The 23,121-nt window shown below is 42.1% G+C and overlaps 1 protein-coding gene across 1 annotated transcript in view; it reads right to left on the reverse strand.

Moving 5' to 3' along the window:
• TCERG1L (transcription elongation regulator 1 like) overlaps nt 1-23,121 on the reverse strand; it is a 417,427-nt gene that overhangs the window by 324,307 nt on the left and 69,999 nt on the right. The window contains exon 3 of the mRNA XM_082267390.1: nt 4,662-4,845. Within this exon, the coding sequence (XP_082123516.1) occupies nt 4,662-4,845 (184 nt within the window). The remainder of the gene's footprint in view (nt 1-4,661; nt 4,846-23,121) is intronic.

Consider the following 23,121-nt stretch of genomic DNA (forward strand, 5'->3'; position numbering starts at 1 on the left):
GTGGCAAGAACGACTTGGGCAACAGAGCGGGTTGGAACCCAAAACTGGCAATGAATGGAGACATTCCGATAGACGAGTTTATGGCAGAGTTCCTGCCAAACTCCGCCCAGGGTAGCAGATTAAACCAATTTTCTTGATGGTCAGAGATATAGCAGCGGAGAAATTGCTCCATAGCTTGGTTGGAACGCTCAGCGGCACCATGGGACTGCGGATGGTAGGTCGAGAAGAAGGAGAGTCGAATACACAACTGGGAGCAAAATGTCTTTTTTTGGGCACAGCTTCCACAGTACAGGTCCACTTTAAAATAGTCTTTCAGGTAACCCATGTAATCAAGCAATTTTAAACACTGCCAGATTAATCAGGCCAAGGAGAAAGAAAAAAAATTAGTGAATATAACTGGTTGTTTGGACCCGAGGTATGCCAGACTGGAAGAACATTATTTTGTTAGTAAATCAACCCTTTATTAGCTACTTAGGCTTACTGCGGATTGGCTATGATCTACAATATATAGTCATAAAATACATCATGGTTTAACCTAGCAGGCGGCGAGGCAACATGACCTCCCGCTTATCAACTCCTCACCTTCTACCATGCCATAAAAATGGATCACATTTCATACAGGGCCCCTTACACTGCATGTTATACATAAGAGGCCAGCTTGGTTGTTATTGCTATTATGTAACATATTCCTTTATGTAGGAATAAATCAAAACAAATTGCCACCAGAGGAAATAACAAATACATTGACACAGCACACAAGGCTGTAGAAAACAAATTAAAACTATTTATTGTGCCTGGCTTTTATTTAAGCCACCTGCAGCACAAAGAATAGGGGTTACACCGGCCAACATAAAACAAGAGAATTGTCTCACAAAACTCAGAGGAAGAAGCTAATAGACACAACATGCCAATCAATAAGCTTTTGTGACACAAATCGAATACGGCTTCTTGTGCAGTATTACCAAATCTATTCCACAACCAATGCTCCATAAACATAAGGAATGGGGGAATGCTCAAAGAAATATCCCCGTACAAGACAGAATAAAAAAGTCATGGCTTTATTAAACTTGCATCTTGCCAAAGCTCTTAGGGGAGATATTTGAATATGTATTTTATGCTCTAGGTAATGAAAAAAAAAACATATAGCTGAAAAATGATTCCAATGGTTGGGAAATTTGAGGACGCAGGAAAACAAAAAAGCCAATGCTACTCAAAACGGATATTTCAGTTCTGGAAGTGCACTAATGGGTTCAATTACTTTCTTACTTTCTTTTATAACTTATGGAGACTTCTTTTCTTCCCCTCCAACATAGTCGAAGTTGATCTTTCTCTTGGTAAAAAGCCACACCAGTGCACTAATTTCCTAAGACATGACTGGGACATTGCTCCTGCAGTATTGGGATGCCCATGGTACATGAGTGCACAGGCTTATGAAGTCAGGTACTGGATATTTACAGGTTGGGCTTTGAACAACATGGGACGCCACTGCTGCAATAAGAGGATGCACCTGGGGGGTGGCGGTCGACAGCTTTGCTTAATAAAGGGGACCAGCAAAGAGGAGGACTGGGATTTTTTATGACAATAATGTGATTTTTCTTTTACTATTTGTCCCCATGTAGCCACATGTGGTTACATGGAGACAAAGCAGGGCAGACAACAGAAGGGAGCACAAGCCTTGAGCCTCTTAGCAGAATTCTCAGAAAGGTTGTCTTCAATTGATTCAATTATGGCAAGGTTGTCACAAGAATGTGAGAAAAATACTTCCCAGTTAGGTACTGTAGCTATTGAATTTTTTGCACCTTGCATGATCAACAGAGCATCTTCTGTTCACTATCTACAAGACAACCCATGACTTTATTTAGCAGGTACTTTTTATCCAGTTCCTCAAACTTCTTGCCTGATGCAGCTCATTCTAGCATAACCCCTATACATTTGTTGGCCACCAGATGGAACACAACCACTCTAAGGCTTAATTCACACTGGTGTGATGTTAATGTGTATGTGGTTTCACTCGCGCCTCTGGTGTATGTAATATGTATTTAGGAAAGCTGCAAGTCAAAAAATCACCAGAAGGTATTTTTTAAAATGATATGTGTACAACTGCGCTATCCCCCTAGTATATATGGATACTGGGAATGACCCCTGTATCTATTATGCTCCTTATTTATTTTCTCCAAAACAAAGTGCATATAGTGAAAAAGTGCATATACTGTGCATAAAAAACTGGCTAAAAACATATATCATACAAGGTGCATAGAACTTTTACATTTATATAGCATAAAACTTTGGCAGTATATATCAAACAGTCCTTTGTATTACACGTGGGCTATTAGAGAAAAGTGCCGTGGTGCAAAAAAGTCCTTCTTATGATATTTTGTGCTCCATTCTCAATGTTGTAACCCTTCACCGGTCACCTTGCTGTGGTATTTGTGGTAAGAAAACTCACTTACCAGATGTTGTAGATTCCTAGTGGCATACGCCAGTGGGAATCAAACTGTGCTTAATGTTTGTTGTGTCCCGGTTCCTCCGTGCCTCAAGGGTCTTCCGGATATCACTCACAGTCCACGATGAGATGGGAACTTTCTCTTTAGAGTGTACTTTGTGGCTCAATATAAAATAAAAACAAAATGCTCCTCATAGTGTAGAGTGTTAAAACAACTCCTTTATTTAAAACATGGTTAAAAAGCACTCCAAGCTTTAACAACACTCCAAGCTTAAAAACTACATGAGCCAAAAAAAACGTAAAACGTACACTCTTTTCCCCACAAAGAGTGTACCTTTTACATTTTTTTTGGCTCATGTAGTTTTTAAGCTTGGAGTGTTTTTAAAGCTTGGAGTGCTTTTTAACCATGTTTTAAATAAAGGAGTTGTTTTAACACTCTACACTATGAGGAGCACTTTGTTTTTATTTTATATTGAGCCACAAAGTACACTCTAAAGAGAAATTTCCCATCTCACCGTGGACCATGAGTGATATCCGGCAGACCCTTGAGGCACGGAGGAACCGGAACACAACAAACATTAAGCACAGTTTGATTCCCACTGGCGTATGCCACTAGGAATCTACAACATCCGGTAAGTGAGTTTTCTTACCACAGATACCACAGCAAGGTGACCGGTGAAGGGTTACAACATTGAGATTGGAGCACAAAATATCATAAGAAGGACTTTTTGCACCACGGCACTTTTCTCTAATAGCCCACGTGTAATACAAAGGACTGTTTGATATATACTGCCAAAGTTTTATGCTATATAAATGTAAAAGTTCTATGCACCTTGTATGATATGTGTTTTTAACCAGTTTTTTATGCACAGTATATGCACTTTTTCACTATATGCACTTTGTTTTGGTGTGATGTTAGACTAGCACAGACCACATGCGATGTCTGTGCGATGCAAATTCAGCCATACAGATTGTATGGATTTGCATCACATTCGCACCAAAATGGTGCAGAACCCTTTTTTTGGTCCACACTGGAATCAGATCACATGGCTGTTCACTCCCACATGATCCAATTCCTGCACCATTTGACGGTTCACACTGTGATCTGCCAACCAATCTGGGGGTGTCATTAACTTTGTATTGACACCCACAGTGGTTCACATAGGGCAGTGTTAACTGTCTGCGAGGGAAATGCGATGTGGGAACCCACACTTGAATTGCGCTGGTTCCTGCATCGCAATAGTGTGAACCCAGCCTAACAGCTCGCAAAGGGGGGAGATTTATTAAAACTAGTGCATACAGAATCTGGTGCAGCTGTACATAGTAACCTATCAGCTTCTAAATTCAGCGTGTTCAAATAAGCTTTGACAATACAACCTAGTAGCTGATTGGTTACTATGTACAGCTGCACCGGATTCTGTGTGCACCAGTTTTTGTAAATCTCCACCATAGTCTCTCTGGAGTGAGTGTTGTCTCTGCTTGACAAACAGCCCCCTCAAGTATTGCCAGAGGTACCACATCCTGCTTGTACCACAATAGAATCTTTACGTTTACAAAGTAAATTTGCCAGCCATTATTCAGGTCACATTTGGAGCATCCAAGGTAGCTTACCAAGATCCGTTGATCATACAGGCCCTTAGAGGTCACCAGTTCCTAAGAAGACTAAATGGAAATTACCTAACATATTATTATAAAATGAAGTTGTCACTTCAATTATTCCAAAATTTCCAGAGAGCTCAACTAACTGCGCAATAAAAACTTTACCTGTTTATTTCCTATATTTTCCACAGATTTTTAAAATGTCTTTAAATGTATTAAAAGTTTTAAATCCACTATGTTCTTGCACCTGTGTGATTCTGAGATTTATTAAATCAGCACAAAAGTGTACCTTAAAATGTTTGCAAACAATTTTTGTATGCAATGTCAATGTTATAATTCCCAAACATGGATTTTAAATCAGAACTAGTAATGCTGAATTCAGCAGAAAGTTTTTTTGCACATCTAACTCCAAGACAGCTGTTCTCAGAAAAGTTCTTGGCTCCACAATCTAGGCTAATTTGTACAAAAATATGAACATGTGAGCATTGACAACAGCAACAAGTAATGATGAAAGCCCAGCCAATTTGCTGCAGGCAGCCAACAGCGTCAATGCACCTTTACATCAAGGCTCATTCATGCACCTGTTATTCACAAAGAACACCGAAGCATCTCCACAAACCTGTTACTCGCTGAGGTGTTAATATGACGGTATGAAGTGGCCTGGAGGCAGTAGTCGGCCTGGATATAGCCATGGTGACTTGGCTTGCCCTGAGACTTGGCTTCTCTAGTCCCTGAAATAATGTCAGCTCCTCAGCTGGGTGTATCCAGGAAGTGTCCAGAGCGAATGAGTTGTTGAATAAAATCTGCAGAAAGAAAATAACTGTCAGCTTATCAACTGTGAATTACAAACCACAGAACTTAAATTGCAGAAGCTTCAGATTTGCACAGTAAAAGATGTCATTGCAGGGAGCATGGAGCTGAAATGATACAGAAGCCCTCTATGGCTTCTATGCAAGCACATTCCCTGATCCAATGTAACAAGGACTCTAAGTAATGTTTGAATCAAAACTGGTCAAATAACATAACACTTTTGTAATTTAAAATAAAAAAAATAAACTTGAGATCAGTGCATGGATTGGATACCTGCTGCAGATATGACTCTTACCTACTTTAAAGCCTAAGTTGAGTCAATCTTTTTTTTAAGTCAACACAAGGGTCAGTACCTAATATAAGTGCCCATATGGATCACTGAGGCTTTAGTTGAAATACAAAGTCCCCAGCAGTAAATTTCCAGGTGCTAGGGGGGGGGGGGTACTATTGCTGAGGGACCCATGGCAGCAACTTATCAAGAGTACTGACTATGCCCCCCATCCTATTGTACAGGGACCACCCATTTACTTATAGCTGCTAGAGGATAGCTAGATGTTGGAAAGCTTCTTAAGAACCCAACATATCTGAAGTCTTATCGTTAGTACATCTGAACCATTCCTATGAAAAAGCCCTCTCAATCAGAACAGGCAAGGGCCAACACTTTAAAGGTTTATGGAAACCGTGGACAGACTGGTGTAAACATCGACATTAGTACCTCTTCTACTAAATGTGTTACGTTGAGGTATTCCCAAATACTTACTGTGTTATTTCTCTATATGTGTTACTTGCTTATTAAAACTAAATTGTGCATTTCACCTCCGCACTACCTGTCACAGTTTCAGAGGCCCTGAAATTTCAAGATAGCACAAACCCCCGCCCAAATGACCCCATTTTTCAAAGTAGACACTCCAAGCTATTTGCTGAGAGGCATGGTGAGTCCATGGAATATTTTATATTTTGCCACAAGTTCCAGGAAAATTATTATTATTTTTTTTTTGTTGTTTTTTTTACACAAAGTTGTCCCTAAATGATATATTGCTCACACATGCCATGGGTATATGTGAAATGACACCCCAAAATACATTCTGCTACTTCTCCTGAGTATGGGGATACCCCATGTGTGAGACTTTTTTTCAGTCTAGCCGAGTACAGGACCCCAAAAACCAATCACAACCTTCAGGCTTTCCAAGGGCGTAAATTGTTGATTTTACTCCTAGCTACCTATCACAGTTTTGGAGGCAATGAAATGCCAGGACAGCACAACCCCCCCCCCCCCCCATGACCCCTTTTTGGAAAGTAGAAACCCTAAGCTATTTGCAGAGAGGCATATTGAGTGTTTTGCAGATCTCACTTTTTGTCACAAAGTTTTGGAAATTGAAAAAAGAGGAAAAAAAAATGCATCTTCCTTTTCTTTCTTCATTTTCCAAAATAAATGAGAGCTGAAAAATACTCACCATACCTCTCAGCAACTAACTTGGAGTGTCTACTTTGCAAAATGGGTCATTTAGGGCCTCTGAAACTGTGTTAGGTAGTGCGCAAGTAAAATGCACAATTTACGCCATTAGAAAACCTGAAGGTGGTGATTGATTTTCGGGGTCCCGTACACAGCTAGGCTCCCAAAAAGTCTCACACATGTGGTATCCCTGTACTCAGGAGAAGCAGCAGAATGTATTTTGGGGTGTCATTTCATATATACACATGGCATGCATGAGCAATATATCATTTAGTGACAACTTTGTGTTAAAAAATAAAAAAATAAAAATTGTTACATTCCAGAAACTTAGGGCAAACTATAAAATACTCCATGGACTCAATATGCCTCTCAGAAAATAGCTTTGGGTGTCTAATTTTCAAAAAGGGATCATTTGAGGGGTGTTTGAACTGTCCTGGCATTTTATGCTCAATATTAGCCACACATCAACCACTCTTTTAACCACTTGAAAAAGAAGCCTTTTGTGTGACTTTTTTGTTTACATGAAAAAGTATTTTTTTTTTTACCAAAAAATTACTTTGAACCCCTAAACATTATATATTTTTTTAAAGCAGAGGCCCTACAGAACAAAATGGTGGATGTTGCAAATTTTTTTGTCACATGGTATTTGCGCACAGATTTGCTAAACGCAATTTCTGCGAAAAAAATATATATTTTTTTAATTGAATGCACAAATACACTATATAATTCCAAATTGTTTGATAAAATTTAAAAGATGATCTTATGCCGAGTACATCGATACCAAACATGACATGCTTTTAAAATTGTGCACGCCTGTGCAGCGGCAACAATCTACGTACATTTTTAAAAGCCTTTAACAGTCTTTACAAGTTACCACTTTAGACTTACAGAGGAGGTCTACAGCAAGAATTACTGCCCATGACCTGGTGTTCACGGCAAAACCTCACATGCATGCTGCAATTACGGTTTACATATGACACTGACTAGACCAACGCTTGCGTGCGCCTTTGCGTGCAAGCACGGGGGGACAGGGGGGGCTTGATTTTTTTTTTATTTATTTTGCTTTTTTATGTTATTTTGACACCTTTCTTTTTTTTTTTTTTTTTTTTTTTTATCATTTTTATTGTTATCACAGTAAATGTAAATATCCCCTATAATAGCAATTTGTAGTGACAGGTACTCTTTTTAAAAAAAATTGTGGTCTTTTAGATTCCAGATCTCTCCTCTGACCTTAACGCATCTGACCACACCAAAATTGGTGTGATAAAATGCTTTCCCAATTTCCCAATGGCGCTGTTTATTTCTGGCGAAACAGAAGTCATGAAATGCTCGTAGCTTCCGGTATCTTAGGCCATAGAGATGACTGGAGCCATTCTCGTCTCCAATCAGCTCTATGGCTAGATAATTGAACCACCAGCTGCACTCTCGGGTTAACCGGTGGGACAGGAGAGCCCGAGAAAAAGGCGGCAGAAGGCGGCAGGAGGGGAGTCCCTCCCACTGTTGTAAAAGCAGGCTAGCGGCCAATTATCCACTAGGATTGCTTTTACATGTAAGCCGACTGCTGGCTGTAAAAGACAATACCAAGATGATGCCTAAATCTGCAGGCATCATCCTGGTATAACCACTCAAACTCAAGAAATGTACCACTTTGTTTTTTTTTTAACCACTTGCCGACCGAGTACGGTAGTACTACTGCGGCAAAGTGGTTCGTTATCGTCTGACGACGTAGTATTAACGTCGTCAGACACTCCCCCTTCTGGGCGGCGCTTGCGCGCCGCCAGAGGCTCGCTCCCGCTGTTTTCATTCACAGCGGGAGTCGGGCCAGGGGAGGAGCAGCGGCGATCGCCGCTGCTCTGCCCCGATCGCCGGGGATCTAGTGTGGAGATCCGCCCGCCTGTGTAAACACAAGCGGGCGGATCTCCATAGTGACAGGGAGTGACAGATCGGAATGTTCAGCATAGCTGGACATCCGATCTGTCCATGACTCACACAGTCACCTCCCCCCCTACACGTCAGTAAGCACCAGGCATACATTAACCCCTCCCTCTCCAATAAAATTAACCCCTTCCCTGCCAGTGTCATTTTTACAGTAACAGTGCATATATATAGCACTGATTACTGCAGTAATGTCACTGGTACCCCCAAAAGTGTCAAAAATGTCAGTCAAGGGTCCGATCTGTCCGCCGCAATGTCGCAGTCCCACAAAAAAAATCGCAGATCGCCGCCATTACGCGTTAAAAAAAAACACCAAAAATTACAGAAATCTTTCCCTTTGTTAGTAAACGCAATAACTTTTGCGCAAACCAATCAAAATACGCTTATTGCGATTTTTTTTATACCAAACATAGGTAGCAGAAAACAAATTGGCCAAAAATTTTTTAAAAAATTGGTTTTTACATCTTTTTTGGGGGGAATTTCATATAAAAAAATGTTAAAAATATTGTTATTTTTTCAAAATAAACGCTCTTTTTTTGTTTATAGCGCAAAAAGTAAAAATCGCACAGGTGATCAAATACCACCAAAAGAAAGCTCTGTTTGTGGGAAAAAAAGGACGTAAATTTCGTTTGGGTACGGCATCGCACGACCGCGCAACTGTCAGTTAAAGTCGCACAGCGCCGAATCGCAAAAAGTGGCCTGGACGGAAGACAGCAAAATCCTCCGGTGGTAAAGTGGTTAATGCAACCTGTGGGCTGAACGAAAAAAGAGAACCTAACAGAAATCTCTGCAAGAAAATTGTGTAGTATACCCACCATTAACCGCCCAAAAATCCAAACCCACTTCTTAATGGCGGGTATACAACACAAAATTCCATGTATACCTAATGGTATTTTAACTGCAGTGGTGAAATCACCTACCACAGTGCTGTCATCATATATGCTGAGCGCAAACGCTGTTTGTGTCAGAATATATAAAATCAGTGTGGCAGCCGATGAGTGTACCTGTAAGGCAAACTGGTTAACAATAGAATGAAAAACAAAGTACAGTAAAAGTACAGTAGGAAGAGTAGAAGAATAGAAAAATAACTCAAATGACAACTGTTTTTGGCTTTTTTATTTTATATTTTTTTTTGTAAATTTTTTATATTCTTTTGTTTTTTTTATAACTTTTTTAAATTTTTTTTTGTATTTTTTTTTACACTCTTTTTCTGAACTGCAACTTTCCAAGTTAGGGTCTCTCAAAATGTTGATAGCCATCGAACATCTTTCGAGACCCTGTGTTAGTGTGCCCTACACTGTGTCGTGCTGTACCCTACACTAAAACTCCACTAGTGTGTGGCAGCGTTTGAAACATTCCCCGCTGCAGAGACCAGGTTGGTCAGGACAGTCGGGACAATAATAGCGGGTGTCACTCATAAATCCATGCCTGCTACAGACACGACATCTTTGGGGGCGTCTTTGGGTAGGGGTACACGGGAGGACATGTGAAAAATGCCTCTCATGCAGCCGGCTCACTGCATCTGGAAGGGGAAGTTGGGCAGGAGCATCTTCTTGATACAGGTAGGCTCCAATGATCTCTTCCTGGAATTCTCGGAAGGATCCAGTTCGTCCTGATACTCTGTATATTACAAAGGCGTTCAGCATAGCCAATTGAAATAAATAAACAGACACTTTTTTGTACCAGCGTCTGGCTTTACGGGCAACTAAGTACGGCGCCAAAAGCTGGTCGTTAAGGTCCACCCCTCCCATATTAATGTTATAGTCGTGGACACAGAGGGGTTTCTCCATAACACCAGTTGCCGTAGTAATTTGGACTGTCGTGTCTGCGTGAAGGGAGGACAGAACGAAAACATTCAATGTATCCCTCCACTTCACTGCAAGCAATTTGTCCATTTTCAAGCAGGCTCTCTCCCCCCGACTAAGATGGGAATTTACAAGCCGTTTGGGGGAGGCCCGGCGATTAGGTCACACGGTGCCACGTGCGCCAATTTGTAATTCAAGCAGGTGACTAAAAAGTGGCATGCTTGAATAAAAATTGTCCACGTACAAATGGTACTCCCTTTCCGAATAAGGGTGACAACAAGTCCCAAACTATCTTGCCGCTGCTCCCTATGTATTCTGGGCAGTTGGGGGGCTCCACTGTGCTATCTTTTCCCTCGTAAACCCGGGAAATGAACTGTATAGCCTGTGGCCCTGTCACACAGCTTATACAGCTTGAGCCCGTATCTGGCACGCTTGCTGGGAGATACTGTTTCATAGCAAGGTGGCCAGTAAAACGTATCAGGGACTCATCAACGCAGACAACTTGTTGGGGGGTAAACAAGGCTGCAAATCGCTGATTGAAGTGGTTTACGAGGGGCCGAATTTTGATGAGCCGATCATATTCAGGGTCTCCCCGAGGACGACATATTTCATTGTCGTTGAAATGCATAAACCACAGAATTTGCTCGTATCTCACCCTGGACATGGAAGCAGAGTACACGCGCATATGGGGAATTGGGCTAGTGGACCAATATAACCGCAATTCACTCTTATTGGTTATGCCCATGTTGAGGAAAGGGCCAGAAAAGTTTTAAACTCAGAAACCGTTACAGGTTTCCAGCCGAATTGTCTGGCAAGGGGCGAATTTGGGTTGGCGACGATGAATTGACCAGCGTATAAATTTGTTCGGTCCACAATAGATCTGAAAAGATCTTCAGTGAAAAACAGCTCATAAAAATTCAGGGGAGTAAAATTGACTGTTTCCACATGGATTCCAGGTTGGGCATTGAATGGGGGAAGTACAGGCACTGTAGTATCAGTGGGCTGCCAATCAGAATATGCCAGCGCATCAGGGAAGGCACTATGGGCTCTACGGGCCTGTCTTCGAATACGCGGTGGCTACGGGCCACTACTTGTGCAAGCCACCGCACCAGCTTCAACTGCACTTATGGGACTCGCCACGTCACCAAGTGATACTGCAGTGCTGGTTGTTCTAGGTCCAGGGTGGACTAGGCCGCTGGTGCTTGCCAGATCACCAGAAGGCTGAGCGGCACTAGTGCCAACACTCTGCTCTATACGAGCACACTGCGATCTCTGCACCTCAGCAACTCCAGAATGGGGTCGGGTACGTCTGGTTCAAACAGGGACCCATCCGTCGTCAGAGCTGTCTGTCAGGGAGCCACTGCTCTCTTCAGGTTCGTATACTGACCCTGATTCTGCCAGTGAGGCTTCCCCATCGCTCTCATCTGACATGGTCAGTATACTGTAGGCCTCTGCACTACAGTACCACCGTTTGGTCATTTTAGCAACTAAATTTACAGGTACAGTAGTGTGACTCACAGGTAAAAAAGCACCTGGGTGTCAAGGACTATTTCAACTGCTACCAAAAAAAAAACTGCTAATGCTAGCAGGGATCAGGCCTGACTCTGCTAACACAGCGGTATTGTGTTTTGTGTTTTTTGGAAGTGACAGTAATCTATTGATTACTACACTTGCCTGGGTGGGGTGAGGTGGGCTGGTCAGAGGGGTTAAACACAGGTGCTGGCAGGTATCAGTGCTGATCATGCAAACACCACGTTTTGGGAACCCTAAACTATTGGGGACGCTAGTATAGTTCTGATCAGATCAGATATTGTATACAGATCAGTAATGGAGGTGTATGTGTGTGTATGTGGTAATTAAGGGGTCAACTAATATTTCTAACTATGCGCTGGGGATCTGCGCTATCCTAGACTGATGCTAACACTAACTAATATCACCTGTGACACTAATAATAGTGATCAGAAAAAAAAACTGTACACTATAAAAGTGACACTGTGACAGGGTAATTAAGGGGTTAACTGGGGGTGATCAGGGGGGGGTCAGGGGGTTAAATCTTTATTGGGGGGGTGGTGGGGACCCTAAACCTACTTGGGACAGAAATTTACTCGCTAGCGCTAACTGAAGTTACAATCACACTATCACAGATATACAGAAAAACACAATATTACTTGTGTATAGTGTGCAATGTGATAGGGGGGAAGGGGTTAACTGGGGGTGATCAGGGGGGGATCAGGGGGTTAAATATTTATTGGGGGGTGGAGGGTATCCTAACCCTAAAAGGAACAGCTGCAAGCGCTAAACCAGGTCACAAGTCACACTAATACAGGTATATAAGAAACTGCTATATACTGCATACAGTGTGTGTTGTATGACAGGGGGTGTAGTGGTTAACTGGGGGTGATCAGGGAGTTAAATATTTATTGGGGGGTGGCAGGGACCCTAAACCTCCTTGGGTCAGAAACTAACTCGCTAGCGCTAACTCAAGTCACAATCACACTAATACAAAATACAGTAAACCACTATATTACCTTTATATTAGTGTGCAATGTGGCAGGGGGGACGGGGTTAACTGGGGGTGATCAGGGGGGGATCAGGGGGTTAAATCTTTATTGGGGGGGTGGCGGGTATCCTAAGCCTAAAAGGAACGACTGCAAGTACTAAACCTGGTCACAAGTCATACTAATACAGGTATATAGGAAAATGGTATATACTGTATACAGTGTGTGTTGTGACAGGGGGTGTAGGGGTTAACTTGGGGGGTGATCAGGGATTAAATGTGCCTAGCCTAGGTGTGTGTGTGTGGGTGCTTGGTGCAGTACTCACAGTTAGAAGTGCTCTCTCCTCTCGATGAATCCAAAAAGGATCATGGGAGGAAAGAGCGGGTCTTTTCTGTGCCTGTGTTTACATTACACAGGCACAGACAGTATCTGAGTGGGCAGGACCGATCAACAAGTCCAGTCAAAAAATCATTGGCCTGGACCTGATGACTAATCTGTTCTGAACCCAATCAGATCATCAGCGGGGCCGGGGGGGGGGCACGCGGGAGCGCGCCCCAGAGCGGCGGGAGCGAGCGACCTAGCGATATGTTGCTTTGCCTGCAAGTGACTGAGTGCCGCAGTATAAGTACGGTGGGCGGGGCGGAACTGGTTAACAAACCCACAAATTCGATTTTATTGTCAATAGACATTTATTAAAATAGAACAGGGACAATATAATACAATCGGTACAGAAGTCAATGTAGCTGCATAGAAGGCATGCAGTAATATTATAATGAATCAAATAATAAAGGATGTGTGGTAAAGAATAAACCTAAGGTTAGGGGAGGATAATCTCTCCAACAGGAAAGAGAGGGGAGGGAGAGAGAGGATGGGAAAGTAGAGTGGGGGGGGGGGGAAGGAAAAGAAACTTAACCAGTCATTATAACCCACAGGATTTTAAATGAATGGGTACAATGTGTCCCAATTTAAGGACACAATCCTTGGGACGGGCAGCCCGTACAGGCAGAGCACTGTACCTGTCATTGCTGCCTGCTTCTGGGTGTAGAGTGTGTGCATGCGAGCCTTGCCTGCTGACACCCACTATGATTGTACACAGTGGGAGTCTGTCAACAGATCCCAGCCAATGATTCATTGTTGGGACTTGCTGATCGGCTGTGTCCAATCACCGCCCAGAGCCCTGTGCTGACAAAGCAGGGATAAGAAACAAAGAGATCTTTAATAAAAATCAGCACACGTTACACATTAGTAGGCACACATTGGACCCCTTGATCACCCCAGATGTTAACCCCTTTCCAGCCAGTATTATTAGTACAGTGACAGGGTATAGTATTATCACTGATCAATGTATTAGTGTCACTGGTGATGTCAGTCAGTAAGTCAGTTCCCTCCCTGTCAGTTAGTGTCAGAATGCCCACAGTTCCGTTATAAGTCACTGATCACCGCCATCCCATGCCAAAATGTCAATATATACAGTATATCATAGTTTGTAGACACTATAACTTTCATGCAAACCAATCAATATGCACTTATTGGCATTTTACCAAAGACATGTAGCAGAATATATTTTGGGCAAATTTTATGAAGACATTTGTTTTTTTAATTGTTTTATTGCATATGTTTTATAGCAGAAAGTTAACAAAATATTGTATTTTTTTTTTTCAAAATTTTATAAAATAAAAATTAATAAAAATATAATAATAATAATAATAATAATAATAATTAAATAAACATTCATGTTTGTAATTTTAAATTACTCCTCAATGCTACATTTAAAGTTCCATTGAGTTTATGGGGTTAATATATAAGACTTGTTGTTGCACCTTTTTTCTGTATAAATGGCATGCTAACAGCATGAATTAAATTTAACACACATTAAGCAGATTCGTGGCTACCTAAAAGGTCCACACTTTAGGGCTCTTTCACACTGTGTGTCCGTTGGACGGACTCCGTTTATCTCAGCGGGGATCGATCCGCCGATCCCCCGCTGAGCAGAAGAAGGACAGCTGTCCTCCGCACTGTGTGTGGAGACACAGCTGTCAGAGCCCCATACATCTCTATGGGGGAATCGGATGGGAACGGACCATCGGTCAGTTCTCATCCGATCCCATCCGATCCGATCCACTGGACGGATGGAAAATAGGATTTTCATTCGTCCAGAGTTGACGGCTCGAATCGGATGTCAGCGGACATGTCTCCGCTGACATCCGATGCCCCATAGGAATGCATGGGGGGACCGGTCAGATCCGCCAAAAGAAAATCTGACAGGCGGATCTGAACGGTCCGCCTGTGTGAAAGGGGCCTTAAGGTGCATATGGATCTGATATCCTCTTACCCCATAAAGGCAACCTGTGTTTGACTTTAAAACTTCCAATAGACATGGTAAACATGCATCTAGGGTTGCTTAAAAAAAGTCTTGGTAGTCTTAAAACGCATTACATTTTGCTTCTAAGTTTATTATAAATAAAATGCAATTTTTAGTGTGCCAACATAAAAAAAATGTAATAGAAGTGTCACAACAATAGCTATAGAGTCCAATAAGAAGATTTTAATGAGTTCATATTAGGGTAGAGTTAAACATCCATTGCATTTCGTGGGGCTTAGGTATTCCCCCCTCATCAGGGCTTCAATACTGCATGAAGCTGTGGACTCAATAAGAAATTGGAGAAAGCTATGATATTCCTAACATCCATTAGGTACATTGACTATATATATTAGTAGCACACTATGGCACTTGGTATGGTGTTTCTAATACAACTTTTACTCTTGGGTTTTACCCAGAGCCCCCACCCCCCCAACCTTTTAGGGGCACCCTGTTTATTGAAAGCAGCCTCAATAGATCGAGTGAGCTTTATACCGTGTATTGTACTGGCTTTCTATAATACTGAAATATCATTAACAGAAGATTCACTGCCTTAAACACACACATTCTGTATTTTTGCCAACCTCCATACTGTGAAACGTGTGTTGTAGTAATATGAAATAAAAAGCACATTGCTGTAACCTATAGGTCTAAAAGGGTCCTAATTATAAGAGGAGTGACCCTTTAAATGACTCGGCTGTTTTATAAGTGATCTTTTAAAACAATTAGCTATCAATTAGCAGCATGATCAAATTATACTTTCGAAAACTGTGCTAGTGAGAATAATGAAGGGAAAAAAAAGCTTGATCAGCGATATATTGACAGAATTCAGAAAGATCTCGTAATCCATAAGCTTGTTTATATTGGTGGTTTTATCTGTTTAGCAAAGCAATTTAGAGCTTTGACCTTCACAGCCTAACAAGGACAATAAATGGAGAGACATTTCCAAGCGGTTGGTTCATTTTTTCCTTTTGCTTACACGGAACGAATCTATATAAAATCCCAGATGCAGCTGACTAGTGTGTTGTATTTAAATAGCACAGACAACAATTTTCTGCTAATTACCTACAGATCAATGGCTTCATAATATGCACATAACAAACTCTATTTAAAGGAATCTATAGACTTTATATTACTTTTTTGTTGTGAGGTTGACCAGTTTGAAGTCAATAAACCCTTCAACAGGGTTTACTGTTTTACCAAAAGAGGTTGAAAATGAAAACTTAAAAGGCACCAAGTCATAAGGGACATGGGTGGACATGGACCTATTAGACATGTATAATAAATTATTAAAGTGCATCTAAAGACCAACACATTTTTGTAATTTTAGATTTAGACTAGGGTTTGAGTCTAGGTTCACATCAAGGCTGGTGCAAGGATTTTTGACACCCTAGGCAAAACCTAATTTTTCCGCACCCCTTGACTCCACCCCTGACCCCACCCCAATTGCCCTGCCCATGTATATGGTGGAAGTGGCGAGGGTGGAAATTTTTCAGCGCCTCTCCACCTATTTCCTCAACCGCGGCCCGCAGGTCTGCAGCTGTGCCTCTGCACCTGAGCTGAAGACAAATAGTGACGGCACCGGCTCACTTCCTCATGCCAACCATGGTCCGCAGGTATATGGACAGGCTAGGGTAGTATATTGACAGGCTAGGGTAGTATATGGACAGGCTAGAGTAGTATATAGACAGGCTAGGATAGTATATGGACAGGCTAGGCCCACTGCAGAACTTGTGAAAGGGTCCCGCTGCGGGACTGTAATAAAGGGCCCCGCAATGAGATTAAAGGGCCCCAGGATCAGTGGGAAGAGCCCCAGGCTTGAAGGGAAGGGCCCCGGCTAGGGGTCCAGGGGGCCCTTCATGACTTCTTGCACCGGGGCCCTGAAGGTTCTAGTTACGCCTCTGCAATAGCTGCAGCAGTAATCTGTGTATTCTGGGAGGTGTGTGTCTGGGGGGGATCCTCTCTGTCAGAATACTAAAGTGCATTTCAAGAGATCAGGTGATGTGTATTTGGGGATCTGTAAGATTTTTTTTTCATTCATCCAACTGGTTGAACGAAGAAAAAAAAAAAAAAAACGATGCATGTATACTTTGCTTAAGACACATTTGAAGTCCAGCCTGGGTGACAACCATTGTTCCCACTGCAGATAAATTGAAATGAGTGAGTATAGCCATCTATGGATAGGAAATGTGTTATTTGCAGGTTTTGACTGGACACAGCTGATCACATGGTAAAGAGCCTATGTCATAGGTTTTTTACCAGGATCGGAGATGCGGTGTGTCAGAGTGACACACCTCACCACCGATCGCCACTCTGAGGGGCTACAGCAGCCTATCCCGCTGGACGTCATATCATGCCCAGCCGGGATGGGACAACCACTTTGTGGCCGTCATTTTTTATATGACAGCCGGAAAGTGGTTAAAGACACGGGGGAATATTTTTCAAATATCCTAATCTTATAATAAAGTTATTTTCTGGGAACAGCTAAAATTTGAATGTATTTTACCTGCCAATTCATCTGACTCCGCTAGCATTTTAACCTTTGCTTATGTAGCACCTAGATAGGTAAATTTATTTACTGGCTCACTGTAATCAGTTGAGCTGAATGTGATTATTTTGTCTGTTTTGTGTTTCTCTGGCTGCAGAGTATACTGCTTCCCCCTGTCTATCTGAAAATGTTCTGGAAGATAGTGGACTGGAAGAGTCAGCAGCTGAATAATTATGCAGCCCTGGAAAATCCTTGGGGAGAGGTGCCTAGATGGTGGCTGGGAAGGAGCATAAATACTCAGAGACTGAAAGTAGAAGGCCTCTTTTTCCCAGAGAATGAGATCCTGGCCTGGGGGGCTTCTGCCCTCCTGGGCAGGCCTGCCTTGTGTCTGCTGTACATTGGGGTCCAAGCTGGGCTAGCTGGAGGGCCTATTCTGCTAAATATTGTTGGAGCTGACTAAGGGATTTTCGTCTGGGGATCTGGTCTGTTATCACTGGAAAAGGTGTCTGGAAGATATTGTAAGGAGGCGTCCAACAATCGAAGGACATTAAGGAATACAGACTGGAGTGAGAGATCCCTGAGACTATGTGCTGCTACTATCCTTTGTAGTGCTAGAGTCAGCGTTGCCCAGAAGGGAACATTATCCCTAGTGTCCCGGTATAGCTCAGTCCACGTACTGCTTGTGCAAGGACTCTGCTCACAATAAGAAGAAGATTAGCATCCTCAATATTTTATATGTGTTATTAGAGTATCTCACAATTACCCCTACCCCTATCCAAGTTCAAATTCTGCAATAAAGCTTCAGAATAGCATACCCCTAGGCTGTTAATTGAGCCGAAGGAGTGACTGTGTGCCTGACTGTGGGTGAAAGTGCAGGAAAGGACCCTAGGGACCTTAAACTGCGGGCTCCAGCTGGAGTGAGCGTTACACTTATATGTTTCTCTCAAAAAATGCTCAGTTTGGACTGCCCAGGCCTGTCAAATGCTTACTTTCAACAGAAGCACATTACACTTGGCATTTCTATATTTTCCGAAGAAAATAATTAATGCTTCTTACAGAGATAAAATAATTCCTCATTACTATTAAACTGTCGGTTTTAGCCTACAGGAATTCACATTTATCGAATTTAAAGGCTAGTACCATTTTCAGCTGCAAGAGCAAGCTTTCTTTGTTAGAAAATTGTACATTTATATTGTTTACATGTACAATTAATCTTGGCTGATTCAGATTACCTAGATGGAAACTTTACACATTTGCAGCTAATGAAATAAATGATGTTTCTGGGCAGTAGCATCGGTTCTCGCCCTCTTCTCCCAGTGGTGCCGGCATCACAACTGTGGGCCCTGGACTGTGACAGCTTGCGGCTTCACATTCGGGTGCGCACTGCGCATGAAGCAGAAGTGGGAGCGGGTACCTGTCGAAACTAGGTACCCGCTCCCCCCCCCCCCCCCAAAAAAAATGAGATGCCAAATGTGGCATGTCAGGGGATCAGGAGGCCCTAAAGAGGTTGTACACCCCAAAAATAAAAAAAAGCAAAAAATAAAACTGTAAGACAAAGGCATAATGAGCTAGCATGCATCGCATACTAGCTCATTATGACATACTTACCTTAGAATGAAGCCCCGCTCAGCGGTGACACGGCTGACATGTTCGGCTATCCTGTTTCCTGGTTTGCGTCCTCTGGCCATTTGAATGGCCAGAGGTGCGATGACATCACTCCCGCACATGTGCGCGGGAGCCGCTGTTTACGGCACAGGGCTCTGAAGGAACGGGTTCCTTCAGAGCGCATGCGCCGATGACGTAATCGGCTGCATTAAAAGTAAATATTAAATGTACTTAGCCAGGAAGCGTGACCACCTCCCTGAGTGTCTCAGAGATTTAATGATCTTTACTGACCTATCCCACTACACCATGCAGTGGAGGAAAAATTGAATGACCATCCCAAAACCGCTTCACAATCATCGAATACCAAACCCGACGGAATTACCCAGCCAAAACATTTCCAGTCACTACGGTGGAAGAAGGCCGTGCACTCCTGAAAAAATGGCAGATCCTGGACAAGGACCCCCAATCGGGACCTGATAAATCACCCACTCCTTCTCAATCTACTAACTGTTCAAAAGAGGAAATGGATTGACAGCCAAATGCTCCCTCAGTTCATAGCTTACAATTTCAGGCTCTGGTGGCGGTGACCAATTAGTGCTCACATTATTTGTTCTCTTACACCTACTGTACCTTGTTAACACCCCCGAATTAGCGGATACTGATCTGCTCAGTTTCCTCGCAGATCATCTTTTTTTTACCCACTTTTTCTGCACCTCGACCTCTACCACGAAACAGTGCAGTTCAAACTTTTTTTGATCTTTTTTGTTTTTCTTTTTTGTTTTTCTTTTGTTTGTTTGTTCTTGATAAAGTGGCCCGTTAGCTACTTACTTAACTGACCTTGTTTGTGCCAACACTATTGCATCACGTCTGAGACCATGCAAAGAGAGACCCATCTCATATCACTCATTGCTAGGGATGGGCTCTATGTTCGAGCCGAACATAAGTAAGATGGGGAGCAGTGCCATGCCAAGCTGACCAATATTTCCCATAGATGCCAATGAGCACTGAAAGCTGAAAATTGGTCTTCACAGGAAGGGGGTGAAAGAGCCCTGTATTTAACTGGTTAAGGGGAACCCTATGACAGAATAAAAAAAACAAAAATGACATGGGGTCCCCCACAAAATCTGTACTGGGTCCTTGGGGTCTGGTGTAAATTTTAGGGCAATTCCACGCCAAAATTTAAAAAAAAAAAAAAAAAAAAGGCGTACCCCCCCAATCCATACCAGGCCCTTTGGGTCTGGTACAGATTTTAAGGGGACCTTCAGGGCAATTAAATCTGAGCATGCAGCCTGGTAGGCCAGGATGGGGGTGGACGAGTGAGCGCCCCCCCCCCTCCCCGAACCATATCAGGCCACTTGTCCTCAACATGGGGTTCTCCCCAAAGCACCTTGTGTACAAGGGACAACCCTGGGCTGTGGTTGTGGTCTGCCGATGGGGGACTTATCAGAATCTGGAAGCCCCCTTGAAGCAGCAGCTTGGCTCAGGTGCCCCATAGCAAACTGCACTCAACTAAAGGGAGGGGCTAGTAGCAGCAAAGAGGGACCCACACAAGTGCAAAACCACGACACAGGGCAGGTAAGTATAACATGTTTGTTATTTAAAAAAAAAATAAAATAAACTTTACAATAACTTTGACGTGCAAAATCACATCCAAGAATTCGTTGCCATGAACGAACATTCTGTTTCGAACCCCTTTGTCTTGTGGAACTTTCACAAGGCTTACATGCGGAGCATCCTTCTCCAAATGAGTTTGATGGCAAAAAAGTCGAGGGCACAGAAGCTTAACAATCTGATACATACTATAAAAACCTTGGAGAAAGCAAACAAACAACAGACCTTAGTTGATACTAGCTCTCAGTTGTTTACTGCTAGGCAGGAATTGAGATTGCTGCTTATTTCGCAACATGATCGGCATTTTAGGATGTTGAAATCGAATCACTAATGTAATGGCAATAGAGCAGACAGACTGTTAGCCAGCCAAATTAAAGACAAAATCTATAGACAAAGAATAGCTCATCTCAAACATCTTTCCTCTGGTACTAAACTCACTAACCCTGATGAAATTTCCAATGCATTTAGTGAATACTAGACCCAGTAACTTTTCAGCCTACTCCAAAGATTATTGAGGAATTTCTGGACTCTTTATCTCTTCCAAAATTATTTCAGGAGGCATTATCGTCACTAAACCAACCCTTTTCTGAGGCGGAATTAGAAAGAGTTATCAAGTCCCTACCACTGAATAAGACACCAGGCCCAGACAGCTTCTCAGCCGAATACTTTAAAATGTTCCCAAACCAGCTTTCTCCATATATGTTCAAGATCTTTAGTGCAGCTTTGTCCTCGGCTTCCTTTCCACCAGAAATGTCTGCAACTATAGTTACATTGCCTAAACCAGGGAAACAGCCGGACTCCCCCCAGAATTTCTACCCAATTTTTCTTCTACTCAATGTGAACCTGACAATACATGCAAAACTAATGGTTCTAATGGTACAAAACAAGGGTGTCCTCTATAGCCCTTGATATTTGCCCTTCTCATGGAACCATTGGCTGAAAAATTGAGTACTGATCCGCAAATAAAGGAATGTCTGTTCATGGCAAAACTCATACTATTTCACTATTTGCAGATAAGGTTATTTTAACTTTATCCCAACCGGCTCTCTCTCTCTCTCTGCCTAGGGCTTACGAAATTATCAAACAGTTTAATAGGGTTTCTTATTACAAAGTAAATTCTACCAAATCCAATATACTAGGTGTTAACCTTAGCGACAAATAAATACCTACTTACAGAATACCCTTCCTTTTCCCTGGTCACAGGGTTCCATTATACATTTGGGCATCAATGTCACCATCCCTCTGTCCAATTTATATGCTGCAAACTTTGCCCCCCTTATAGACTCAATATAAAAGAGAATTAGAGAGAATGAAAGAGTTCTATCCTTCTCGGACAGGCAGGCTAGCTGCATTTAAAATTACTCTATTCCCCGAATTCTATATTATTTTAGAACCTTGTGATACCATCTGTATCCTTCAGAAATGTTTCCGTCTGCTGCAGGCAGTTCTCTCCAAATTTGTATGGTTAGACAAAAAATGAAGATGCTATTCATATATTCTAAGGCAACATAAAAAAGCTGTAGGAATGGGGATTTCTATCCTTGAGGATTACTATATGGCTGTTATATTAGATCAAATAAAATACTGGTTTTTCTACCCATATATCAAACCCTGGTGCCATCTAGAACAAGATGCAGTTCCATTTGGCAGCCTTAAAAAACCTACTTCCATTTTTCACAATTCGTCTCACTCTAAGTGTTTAAACCATTAGGAAATGGGCCAAAAGATCCCCCTTAGGTGGTATCTTACTCCCTACTCTACAGCTAAATTCCATAAGGGGGAAGACAATTCTTGTTGTAGAGGCTGAGGTATGGTGGGAACTTTATCCCACATGTTATGGACATGTCTCCACATCCGGGATTTCTGGAACACAGTATTTAGAATTATCGCAGAAGTGACAGGGGTCCTGATGAAAGCAAATGAAGAGCAAGAAATGCTCTCATCTCTCTATAAACATAGATAACTAGCCACGACAGTTAAGACCTATAGTGATTAACATTTTGGCAGTAGCTCGTCTAATGATCCTTAGAAAATTAAAGTCCTCTGCTTTTCCTAGCATCATTGATGTAAAAAAAACACATTGATGCCATTCTTCAATTTGAACGCATTATGGCATATAAAGATGGGAGCCAATACAAATTCACTCAGCGTTGGAATCCCAGATTGTTGTACAAACTGCGGAATCAAAAGACTTAGATTATCCTCAGTTTCTCTTTCTCTTTGTACCCTACTACAACATCTGTCCTCTTTGGAAAATTACCAATATATTGTCTTTACTTTTTCTCATTTGAGTTTATCCTCCAATGCTTAAAGTGATGGCGTTATGAAATTGATGCTTTGTGAGTCACCTAAATGTCACTAAAATCTGTGCTTTTTTTTCTGTTTCTATGTTCTAAAACCATAAAAACTATAAAAAAAAAATAAATAAAATTATAGACTAATCATTTCTTTGTCAGTGGGCAAACGTACAAAATCAGCAGGGGATCAAATACTTTTTTTTCCCTCACTGTATATT

This window comes from Pelophylax lessonae, assembly GCF_965119305.1.
Source record: "Pelophylax lessonae genome assembly, chromosome: 9".
Taxonomy (NCBI): Eukaryota; Metazoa; Chordata; class Amphibia; order Anura; family Ranidae; genus Pelophylax; species Pelophylax lessonae.